Source organism: Frankliniella occidentalis, unplaced genomic scaffold (assembly GCF_000697945.3).
Source record: "Frankliniella occidentalis isolate FOCC.00 unplaced genomic scaffold, Focc_3.1 Scaffold56, whole genome shotgun sequence".
In the NCBI taxonomy this organism is placed as follows: domain Eukaryota; kingdom Metazoa; phylum Arthropoda; class Insecta; order Thysanoptera; family Thripidae; genus Frankliniella; species Frankliniella occidentalis.
In genome coordinates this window covers 1,451,644-1,463,583 of record NW_026267186.1, presented here as the reverse complement: position 1 = coordinate 1,463,583, position 11,940 = coordinate 1,451,644, and the positions used below count along the sequence as shown (strand labels likewise).

Genomic DNA, 11,940 nt, shown 5'->3' with positions numbered 1-11,940 from the left:
CCCCCCCCCCCAATATACCGCGAATGAAAAGTGGGGCTATTTTTCTTGACCATTCGTCAAGTAGGACGTCCTGATGTGTAGGCAGTTTGCTGTGCAGCTAGGGCTAGGCTGTTTCGATTCGAATTCGGACTGTTCTCACAGATCTAAAGCTGCTACCCCGCGGCAAGAAAAATGCTATTCTTGCTTCGAAATTCAATTGAGTAAGGACTCGGCAACCAGTCTTCGCCGTGACGCCGTACCCGCCCGCGTTCAGTCGGGCACTAAGTAGTGGCGCGAAGTTTCGTGCTTTGAATCCCTGTCAAAATATCTTTTTCCTCGAGCCATTCGAAAGGAGATTGGTGAGAGCCGACTGTTTTCGAATGTTTTTGGCCTGTCAGATCAATTAAAAAAATAAAGCAAGCGGGGAAGAAAAAAAAGTGTGCCTCACCCGTCTGTGACGGGTCCCGCGCAGCTAATGAAAGCTACTTAAACGGATTGGAGAGGGCTTTGGTTGTTGGACTTACGGGTGTCGCAAGGTGAGCAAGACTGAAACCCAGATTCAGAGGCCTTACCATCAGGGGTACGCGGGACTCGAACCCACAACCCCGAGCGCCGAGTCCGAGGGGTGCCCAACTGTGGTAATCAGGTGTACACAGACTTGGTAATCACTGGTAATCGTCGGTAATCATTGGTAATCCGTGGTAATCATTGGTAATCCGTGGTAATCATTGGTAATCATTGGTAATCGCAGGTAATCGTCGGTAATCAACGGTAATCACTGGTAATCACCCGGTAATCACTGGTAATCACCCGGTAATCACCCGGTAATCACTGGTAATCTTCGGTAATCTTTGGTAATCTTTGGTAATCTTTGGTAATCTTTGGTAATCTTCGGCAAATTCAAGTAATCTTTAAGTGTCCCTGCAATTAGCGTACCCAGGGGCGAGGCCAATAACAGCGCCTGCAGAGCGTTGGGTAGGCCGACCCGCCCCGTATTTGTGCGCAGTTGGTGGCCGACCCACAGCCTGCAGTGCCCCAGCCCGCAGCGCCGGTGCAAAATAATAAAAAGGTGTGGGGGAGGGGGCGTCTCAAAATAAGACCGTTTGCAAACGAGCGTTCTTTACCTAAATTCAAATCTTATTGTGTGTTGTGAAGGGGTATAATACGGTGTGATGGGACGCTAACTAAGCCAAATACTTGAAGGGTGTTTGAATTCTGTGTGGTTCGCGCACTTTTTATCCACCTAGGAACAGCCATCTTGACCCCTTCCCTCCCCGACATCTTCTCTCTCACTCCCACGTATGTGCTTCATTCATTCTCGCGCCGACGACGGACGTCGACGAGACGAGTGAGCTTGAGAAGTGAGCTTCTAACCTAACTCAAGTCAACGTGACTGGTAAGAGAGTTATGAATTATAATCACCTTATTTTTTGTGAGTAAGGTATTGCAAGCGCAAAGCGCACTTTTTTCTCTTTCCATCGTGTTGTTTGCTTGCTAGTGATAAAGTTGCCGTAACGAAATTGGTTCAAACTTTCGTCCATGCTGAAGAGTTAAACCAATGTTTCGTACCGTACAAATTTGTGCACAAAGGTGCGTGATTCCCTTGAAATAAATGCACACAAATCAACGCAGAAATGTGTGCAAAAAACTTGATTGCTTAAATTCGTTCAGATAAAAGATACAAATCCAGTAAGTGTGCTGTACGTCCCGTTGGTTCTGTTTCTCATTTTCTATGGTGTGTTACAGGTGCAGTTGTTAAAGGAAGCAAAGATGGGAGCAACACCAGCAGCTGGTGATCTCGATGTACTGCTGAATGAACAGAAGGTATTGTTTCACTCTGTAGTTTTATGTAAGAGTACTTACACCACTGTGACCGTCCTAGCCTTCACGTAATGTTAATAATGAGGGACGCATTGCTCAGTGACTCATTGTTTTCATTTTTATTGTTATTGCAGAAAGTTGATGCCTTTTGGCTAGCTTATGAAGACCGCCTGCGTTCTACTTTACCTCCTGAACTCAAAGCAGTTTTATGTTTTATGGGCTACAAATGTAAGGCTGCCCTCCAAAAATTTGATAAGGACGATGTTGCTAAAATAGAAAAATTCATGGTGGAAAAGCTCCATAAGCTTGTTGATGAAAGCAAATATGAGATGTACTATGGTATCTTCGCCAAGGAACCACAACTCTTTGAAATTATGGGTGGATTTCAGTAAGTTTTTATTTAAGTACAAAAGTTTCCACAGATTATTTTGTAAAGAACATGCACTAACAATGTGTGGTTTTATTTTTTATTATAGACGTGTCTTGGAGGCTATGGTGGAGCTTACGAACAGTAAATCTTCAACATTCTTTTCGGGTCACAACAAAAGAAGAGAAGAACCAGCCAATCGTGATGTTATTTCAGCACAGCAGCAAGCAGAGCCTAGTGGCCCCCCAGGCACTTTTGAGAAAGACGTTAATCATCTCCATTCCATGTTGTCAAAATGGTTAGAAGAAAATGCTCCGGATGTAGAAGTGGACTATGAAGTGTTACCAGTGACAGTGTCAAGAGATGCCTTTGGAGGGCTGTCATGCCGAATTGGCTGTCCAGTGGCAGAATGCAACACGATTAGCTCTGGAAACAAGAAAGGTTCTCGGTGGTCACACAACTTTTATAGACACATGAAAATCCACCTAAACCGTAAGCGGAATGGTCAGGGAACTTTGTGTAGTCTAATAGTTAAAAAGAAAAAAAGTGACAGTGCTGATACTACTGCCAATGAAGTTGAACATCGTGAGAAGGGGCCCGGAGAAAATGATTCTGGAAGCACCATTAGTGGAGAAAGTGACACTCAAGTTGTAAATTTAGAAGACAACGCGGATGAACATGTTGACAACATCTGCAGTGAAAAAAAGAATGAGAACGCTATACGTGGAAAGAATAATCTTGGAACGGATTTTTAGAATTGGAGAGCCTGAGCACTGCACCAGACTCTCCATGCTCCAATCACAATTCAGCAGTACCTGAAAGTAAATGGAAGGACTTCATTTATAGTCGTTTGTCTAGAACCAGACGACAACTTGAGGAAGCTGGTTTGAAAAATAATACAGTGATTACTTCTTATTTTAGAGTCCTGAACAGGCAAGATATTTTAGAAGCAGAAAATATTAGATTGAGAAAAAGACTACTAGCCACAACTGCCATGAACATATCAGAAGAGAAAAGAGATCAGCATGTGCGCTTTAGTAACTTTCTTCAAAGCTTAATAGAGTCCGCCAAAAACAATTTTGGCAAAAGTGATACTGGGAAAAGGTATTCCTCAAAACTGAAAGATATTTGTACTTATTTTTTTATTGTTGGGGGCTTTTTGTGCTATCTGTTAATGTACATAAATCTGCCTATACCATCAGTATCCACCATTCGTGCAAATTTGTGCACTAAAGACACTATCCGGGAAGGATACTTCAGGTTTAAAGAACTTAGTGACTTTTTAACTGCAAGAAATCTCCCAAGAAGAGTCTCTGTTAGTGAAGATGGAACCAGAGTGAAGGGCCAAATTCAATATGATAGAAAGACTAACCAGATTGTTGGATTTCCACTTCCTCTTGATCAAAATGGACTTCCTTGTGTTGGGAAGTACCCTGCAACATCAGCAAGAACAATTTCTAAGTATTTTGAAGAAAATACTGTAAGCAATATTGCCTATTGTTTGATTGTGCAGCCCATTGCTCCCAATGCTCCATCATTTTGCCTGGCCTTATTTGGCACAGATAACAAATTTGATTATGCTGATGTGAGCCATAGATGGGAATGGATGGTAGGTAAAGGCAAGGAGCATGATATTGAAATAGTCAACTTTTCTGGAGATGGTGACACTAGAATTTTAAAAGCTATGTGTTCCAGAGTTTTCAAGAACAACAAAAATTGGTTTTCTGCCCCCAGAAGTGTTCCACATCTGTTCACTCAGGACCACATACATATTGCTACCAAGTTAAGAGGTAGATTTAATACTCCATTAATCATACTCCCAATGGGGAAGTATGTAGCATCCAAAGCCCATCTTGTTGACCTCTTGCAAACTGCTCCGAAGGATCAACACTGTCTTCAACCATCTCACCTGGATGACAAGGATAAAATGAACTACCGCTCTGTGCGTATCATGACTGATCCTAAAGTCACTTGTCTTCTGCGTTCTGTGAACAAAGATGCAGAAGCTACAGTTGCATACCTGGAGTTGACTAGAGATGTTGTTGATGCCTTCACTGATGAAACATTAACTACAGATGAACGAATTTTAAAGATTTGGAAGTGGACTTTCTTTCTTAGAATTTGGAGGCAGTATCTGAAAGATAATAAGAGTTATTCGGTTAGTCGTAATTTCATTACTCTAAATTGCTACTACTGCATTGAGTTAAATGCTCATGCATTGATTCACATGGTTCGTTATTTTAGAGACCGAGAAGAGCAACATCTTTTTCTGCCATGGCTTACCGGTAGCCAGCCCTGTGAAAGTGCTTTCAGGGCTCTGCGGTCCATGACGTCAACACAATCCACTGTTGTCAACTTCAGTATTCTTGATATGCAGCATCGAATAAGAAGAATCGACTACTTGAATGAAGCCAAATGTAGACTTGGTGATGACTTCCAATTCCCTTCCTCAAGAAGAGAAGCCTCTTCTAAACGCAGTGATAGTAGCAAAAATAATGCTGTCTCTATTCTACCTGAAGAATTAGATATTGAGTTTATAATATCATCTGCTAAAGAAGAAGCTGTTAAGCTAGCAACAAATCTTGGTATGCTGACGAAGAAAAAAACAGCTGTACCTTTTATGGAAATACCAAAGAATGCTTCACACAAAGAACAAGAAGATGAAGATGACTTGGAAGATGAGCATGATCTTGAGCACATTGAAATGGATCCCAGCAGTTGTGAGAATGGAGATGAAAATGATGAAGATGAAGATGAAAATGCTGTGGACATCAGTGACATTAGTGGAGCATGTAGTGAGTGTGACATTGCAGAGGATTTACTGCAAATATCCCGTGGTACTTTGCAAGTAAAATGTCTGTCAGAACGAGACGTGCACCCAACTAGTCCCTTTGTTAAAGTGTTGGATGGCAACGGTGCTGTGATAATTTGGAAGTCTACATTATGTTGGCTCCTATCATCAAGTGATTTTAAACTAAGTAGTGACAGGCTTCTACGAGTAAAGAGCCCTGGAGTCCAGAGCCACAGGTGTAATTTGACAAATGAAAACGTGTCCCTCCTGCCTTCAGTCGAAGATGAAAATATTTGTTGGCAATTATTGCGCTTTCACTGAGGAGGCTGACAACTCACTTGTCATCGGGAGGGTCCTTGGGTTCAGTTACAGCACAGGTAAATCATGGCATGACCAGCAATATTCCAAACTTTCAGTCCAGGTACTCCCACCATCAAGTGGTGCAAGAGGCATTGATTGTCTTTGCATATGGTACAGGTTATTAAAAAACAAGAGACTTGAAATTATTCCAATGGATAACCATGGCTTTTACAGCATCTCTAATTATATTTGTACAGTCCCCAGGCCAACCATTGTCAATGACCACTTGGTATTGGCTTGCTCCACCCGCCAAATTTTAAATGTTACCAAATCAAATAAGTAAATATGTGATCTTGTAAAGTATATAGTATGTAATATTGACAATTATTTTTTTAAAAATATGACTATGGCTGTATTTTACTTGAATAGCAAATAATATTAGGTAAACCCTTACTGTTAGAAAGAACTTTGTTTTACCTTAGGAAACAAGTGCTGTGCAATGACTATTATTTTATATAGCTTGAATGTTTATGCTAGGTTTTAAATGCTAGATCCAAAACCTAATTTATTAATGTGTGCCTGGGCACGGCTTTAGTTAAGGAAATTTTTATATATGTGAAGCAAAATATTTAGAAATGTTAGAATTCTGATTATAGTTTTGTGATTAACTTAAAATTGTTCTGTTTCTAATAAAGAAATCTCATGCAGAATCCTTCTTATGCATTTTGATTCTATTAAAACTGTCTTCACGAACAAAATCAGGACTTCTTTGTTTGATTGTCTTGCCATATGCTTTCATTCAAATGGAATGCTAGTTTTCAAATTGATACAATTCTGACACTAAGTCTAGGGATTGGTAAAAAAATAATTATATTGAGTATTGAACGCAATGCTGTTTTATTAAAACAATAATTGGAGAAGCACAGAAAAACAAAGTAACGTGGTGCTTGACCCCACATAATTACTGAAAACAATAATCACATAGCATCTTCGTTCAACAGAATACTTTAACTTCAACAAGGGTTATAACAACTGCTTGTTCATAGCCACCCATTTCTCAGGTAACGCAGTCAGAAGACACATTCACAATACACTCAGGAATTTATAAGTACAAAACCACACAATATACACTATAGGGTTAACACTTTCATTACTCCATGGTCAAATGAACATTTCACCAAAAGTGCTATTAACAAAGTATTACCACAATACAGATAATATACACAATATCTATTTTAAACAATTGTAGCAACAGTAATTTCAGAGATATAGCACAAGACAAAAATATACCTCAAGCCTGACTATATGATTTTCATAGTTACATTCACAAAAGTAGCGTCAAAATTTATGACTAGAGTTGCTGACAAAAGTTTGCAAGGTCTAAGGAGAGAAAAACACTCGCATTCATGAGGGTAACACCACAGACAACATGGGAGATACAAAACCATTTACAAGGATCTAGCAGGTTCCATAGGAAACACAGGGAACAAAGGAAACAAAACTGCATTTTGATGGTCAAAAAAGGGTTGACCAAGCTCTCATGGTGGTTCTCCATCTGGAGGAGGTGAGCAGAGGAGCTTCCAAATGCTGGGGGGAGGGGGATGTCTCTCGCGCAGACCCGATTTTCGGTCCAGGTAACAGGGGCGGGTAGGCCACCAGTGCATCGGACGTGCGCGGAGGGAGGAAAGATTGCCTAACTGGCAGGCGCTCTCATTGGTGCTTGACGCCCATTATGAAGGGAATTCTCGGTAATCACTGGTAATCATTGGTAATCCTTCGGTAATCACTGGAAATCTGTAGTAATCACCGGTAATCACCGGTAATCACCGGTAATCTTTGGCAATCACCGGTAATCTTTGGTAATCACCGGTAATCTTTGGTAATCACCGGTAATCTTAAGTAATCATCGGTAATCTTTGGTAATCACCAGTAATCTTTGGTAATCGTCAGTAATCATTGGTAATCCCAAGTAATCCTCGGTAATCTCAGGTAATCCTAGGTAATCTTTACTGTTTGGTAATCCGGTGTACACTGATTTTTCGAGTTGGGCACCCCTCGGCCGAGTCAATTCGACAGTTACAGTGACCCTGCCACCAAAGCTACCCAGCCAACGGAGGTGAGCCGTGTTCAAATTCTACTTGAACTGCAGGTCGGCCCTGTGGCCTTACACTAACGCCAAGCGGAAAGCGAAAAATGTTGCCGAGCCTGGAGTCGAACCGTCGACCTGCGATGCTCTGGGCGGGTGCTCTACCGACTGGGCCATAGAGGCGAGATACCGGCCGTCGCCCCTGGCCACGAGTCATTCTATGCCGTCGCGGAAGGCGAAAAGACATCAAAGTGTGGAGTTTTTTTTTCCTGTTGACTCAGCAAATAACTATTGGCGCGTTTTGAAGTGCGGGGGTCAACATATCAAAAGATGGCGATTGCCTTTTTTGGGTTCCTTTCTTGAGAGGTCCGCCCAGCCGGCACCCAAAATGCCGCACAGGCCCTTCACCCGGACGTGTGGCGGCAACGATCGCCGTCCCGGGTCAAGTCCTTACTGGTGAAACAAGTGTGCAAACATTGCACCTTTAAGTGTGTAACTTATGATTTTGCACATGCCATGGTGTTTAACTGAGCCGCACACTTTGTAGTGTGCAAATATTGAACACTACACTGGAAAAACAAAGGCACCCTTTTACGGGTGCTATTGAATTTTAAGGGGTGTTGCTGCACTCGTGCCTTTGTAGAGGAACGATGTGTGGCAAAAATAGCACCTTTTGGGGGGGGGGGCGTGTTTTGCGCGGTGAGACCCCGCTATGTGTGTTAATGTAGGTGTTGACTCATTTGCCGAAATAAATATCGTCGTATCGGCGGCCAACCCTTGTTTCTCACGGTTTGGCGGGGCGGCCTGTTGGTTGCCTCTCCTCCACCAGTTTTACTCTTTGTGGCGTGTTTCGGTCTGCGCCCCTCGCTCGTATGTGCACTTAATACTGCGGCATTGGCTGCGCCGAGTGAATCCGACAGTTACAGCGACCCTGCCACCAGAGCAGAGCTACCCAACCGCATGTCGAAACGATGTCGATTCGACCAGTTTTCCATCGTTTCGATGTCGTTTCGACGTCGATTCGACTTGTCATCTCTCACTGGGTCTGGGCCGTCGTGTCTCTCTCTCATCGACTGGGTCGGCGAGTGGCCGCTCCATCAGTCACCCGAGTCCTTTTGATCCCGCTCCGCGCTCCCGCTCATTGCGGCGGCAATTAGATTGCAGTCGGGCTCATCAGCAGTGGCGGTGTGGTGCCTGCTTCCCCCATCGGCCAGTTCTATAGCGGTGAAACGTGCCAAAAGGGTTTTCGCGATGTAAAGATCTTGCGAGTTTTGAAAACAAAGTTCTGATACGTAAGTTTTAACAATGTTACACTGTAAAAAAAGTAGGTAGGTTTACACGAAAATTTTCCTTGACGCAAGTTGTAGAATTTCAATTTGTAATCGTAAAAATACATGCAGTATGGATCGACTTCAAATCCCTTGGCGAGTAAATAATGTGCTGTCGTAAATTTACAACTTAAATTTTAATTCGAGTTTACAATTTTTTGGTAAATTTACAACGAAATTTTTTGCAGTGTTAATTTTAATAATGTTAACAAAGATTATTCCTGAAAAAATAATCTTAGAAACAAAACACAACGATACAACGCAAAAAAACTAAATTTAAACTGGCCCAGGCAGCAGAATCGTCCCTGATAAAAAAAGATAAGAAATTGGATCGCAAAACTATAATTATTTTGGAAGCACTTTGGTAGGTACCCATTACACCAATTACTCTCCGTAATCCTGCTGGTGGTGCGGTCGTTAGATCCTGACGCTCGCTCGTCATTACCCGCCGTTTGTCCGGTAAAGCCTCGCGTCACTAGTTGGAGTAGGGGGGGGGGCACAGGTGTGCTACGACACTATCGGGATGTGGCGTGCCGTGGCAACACCGACCTCCCGCTTTATTCCGGAGTTTTATATGAGCACGGTCCCACAGCGGCCCCCTGTGCCTGAGCGCCGGCCCCGCGGGGGCTTGGCGTTGCGGGGTGGGGCCGGGGTGTGGGGCCCACACGCATGACCCGGCTGCGGCAAAATAATTTAACTATTTAAGTGGAAGTTCACACTGAAGACTGAAGACTTTGGAACGGTCAACCATTTCGTATTCGTACCATCATTATTATATCGAGTCCCGCAGGTTTAAATTAAGCACTCAAATTGAGAAAAACCGGACCCCACCGGCACATTTCAAGTGCAAGCGTCCTAGCTTTAACAATGTTATACATTTGTGACCGAAATGTATGTTTTGTATTGCAAATGATCCCAAACAAATCTCAGTGATTCATAATTTTTAAAATAGTTTGGACAGAATTATTGCTATTACTTTGCGATTCAAATTTACATACATTTTGTTTTGTTCATGGCTAGCACGTTTAAGAATGGCACAACAGTTTATTTAACAGTGAAACGCATCCCAATGCACTTTTATGACGTCCATATAAATGTAAGGATGCAGTATTGACTATAAAGACAAGGTTTTGTGTGCACACTTGAGTTTTCGGGAGTGCTGAATCTTTTTTCAAAGTTGCACCGTTATTCTAACTGCTGCTCTTAACATCATTAAAGTCATTCTAGACAACAGCGATGATGGCCCGCCGACTATTATGACCTCACGCTTTTCGTCTACTCGCGATTAAGATCGCACACGAGCGAGCGGCGCCCCGGGCCGGTGATGAGGTCCTGCACGTACTGCAGAGGCGTTTTACATCAGCAGGGTGGACGACCGTTTTGGAGCGTGGCGGGGCGTGGCGGGGTGTAGTGAGGCGTGGCGGGGCGCCAAGGTCCCCCGGGAGACAGCCGATGTCGTGGTAATTACAGCCCAAGGTGTGGCCCGGGCACGCTACCCCGCTGTGCCGCGGCAGGGTACGGCGGCCACACACTCGCGGAAACGTGTCGAGCAACTACCATGAGAGTGTACCATGAGGGAGTAGGTGAAAAGGTGGGATGTGGTGGTCACGCGTTTCCCACAGGGTGGTTGTTTTTAACTCACGTGCAATTTAAAACATTAACATTTTAACCATGAAAGCCAGACTCATGTATTCGCAGATGATGAAGATTTCAAGATATCGTAAGCAGACAATTTCAGTTTAAAGGGTCGAACTGCCGCAAAACCTCACTGCTAATGTTTTGCCTTGTGGCTCACCCTCACCGAGGCGAACTCTCAGCTCTGGGGCTCAACAACTCTCGAACAACATTTTAAACTCAATTTTTTTTTACAATCTTGTTGTTTTTCTTCTTCTTCTTCCACCCCCTGCCTGGTTGCTGGACAGTTGTTGATGGTCCAGCAGGGTAGACCGTTCTCCAGCGTTCTCCGCAGTGGCGGCGGCGGCAAGAGTCCAGCCGGCCTCCAGCAGGAAGACACGCAGAGAAAGTGAGAAGGAGATGGATATATGAGGAGGGGGGGTGGGGTGGAGGGGGAGGATATGTCGGCCACGCTCCGGGGCGGTGGCAGTTGTCGCCGCGCGGACCAGAGGAGGAGGAGGAGGATGAAAAGAGATGAAACATTCTTTGAGAGCATTAAATCGGACCGGAAGGGATGACCAAAGCGCCGGGGCTGTGCCTGCTGGCTGTCTTTTACCTTTATTCCTCGCGCACCACCGCGGCCGCTGGGCTTGGCGGTGGCGGTGGCGGCGGCGGCGCGCCTTCTCCTTCTGGTCTTTGGGAGGGGGGGCTCTTGATTGAGTTGAGTACCCTCCGGCCACATGTAAAGACTTCAAAAGTCCTGCTGCTGCTGCGGCCTTACACAGCGGCCGCGCCCGTGTGTGCGTGCGTGGGAGAGAGAGAGAGAGAGAGCGCGTGGGGGTGGCCGTCGGTCGGTTTATTCATCCTTCTTTCTCTCCACCTTGTTTTTTTTCTAACGTTGGTGCGTAATGCCACGGCCACCGCAGTATGACGACTTTGTGCTGATGGTCGCTCCTTAGCGAGGCCACCCCAGCGAGCGCGCGCGTGGCTCCGCAAAATTACAAGTTGCGGAGGCGTGCTTTCCTTTTCGTTCATTTTTTTTTTATTTGTGCAACTGCCAAACTATGTAGTTGTTTTCATGTTTTTAAAGCATTTCGAATTTTCGTGTAAATCTTATGTGCTAGTTTCACAAATATCAATTGTGTTTTCATTTTTTTTTCGTGTTTATGTTTTGCGAGCTAACATTACGCAAAGGAGCGTCTCACTTTGGCACTGCGAGGAGATTGGCGGGCCTAGCACGCGCTGCTGTTCTAAAAATGGAAATGTTGTTTTTCTCAATTTGGAATAAGTCACACAGCTAACGGCACGTGGGGGAAATAACAAATTGGGAAGGCAAGTGAGGCAAGGAGCTAGAATAACTATGTATTTGTGTTAATTTTAAATTAAATTGATGCAAAATTACAAGGATTAACGAAGAGTCATTTCCCTTTAAAATTTCATTTTTGAGGGGGGGGGGCGGACTTTGGTGCCTGCCTACCCAGATAGTATGAAGATTAATTAGAGGTATGTGTGTGTGCGAGGGCGTCGGACCGCAGAGTCGAGGGTGGACGAGTCTCCTTTGCCTGCTCGCCATGTGAAAAGAGTGAATTCTACATGGGTGCCCTAAGAAGAGGGCCTCCTCCCTCTTTTATTTCGCTCATGCGTCCCCCCCCCC

At 44.2% G+C, this 11,940-nt stretch overlaps 1 protein-coding gene across 2 annotated transcripts; it reads left to right on the top strand.

The window, feature by feature from the left end:
* The first annotated feature begins 697 nt into the window (after window positions 1-697).
* LOC113202566 (uncharacterized) lies at window positions 698-2,922 on the top strand. Of its 2 annotated transcripts, none has more exons than XM_026416854.2 (4): window positions 698-1,375; window positions 1,726-1,803; window positions 1,935-2,188; window positions 2,277-2,922. In XM_026416854.2, exons 2-4 carry the CDS (start codon window positions 1,750-1,752, stop codon window positions 2,920-2,922), a joined length of 954 nt encoding a protein of 317 aa, XP_026272639.1. In that variant the 5' UTR covers window positions 698-1,375; window positions 1,726-1,749. The 2 variants fall into 2 exon arrangements, with proteins under 2 accessions (XP_026272639.1, XP_052123604.1); XM_052267644.1 differs by lacking the exon at window positions 698-1,375 and adding an exon at window positions 1,424-1,569.
* The last annotated feature ends 9,018 nt before the right edge of the window (window positions 2,923-11,940 follow it).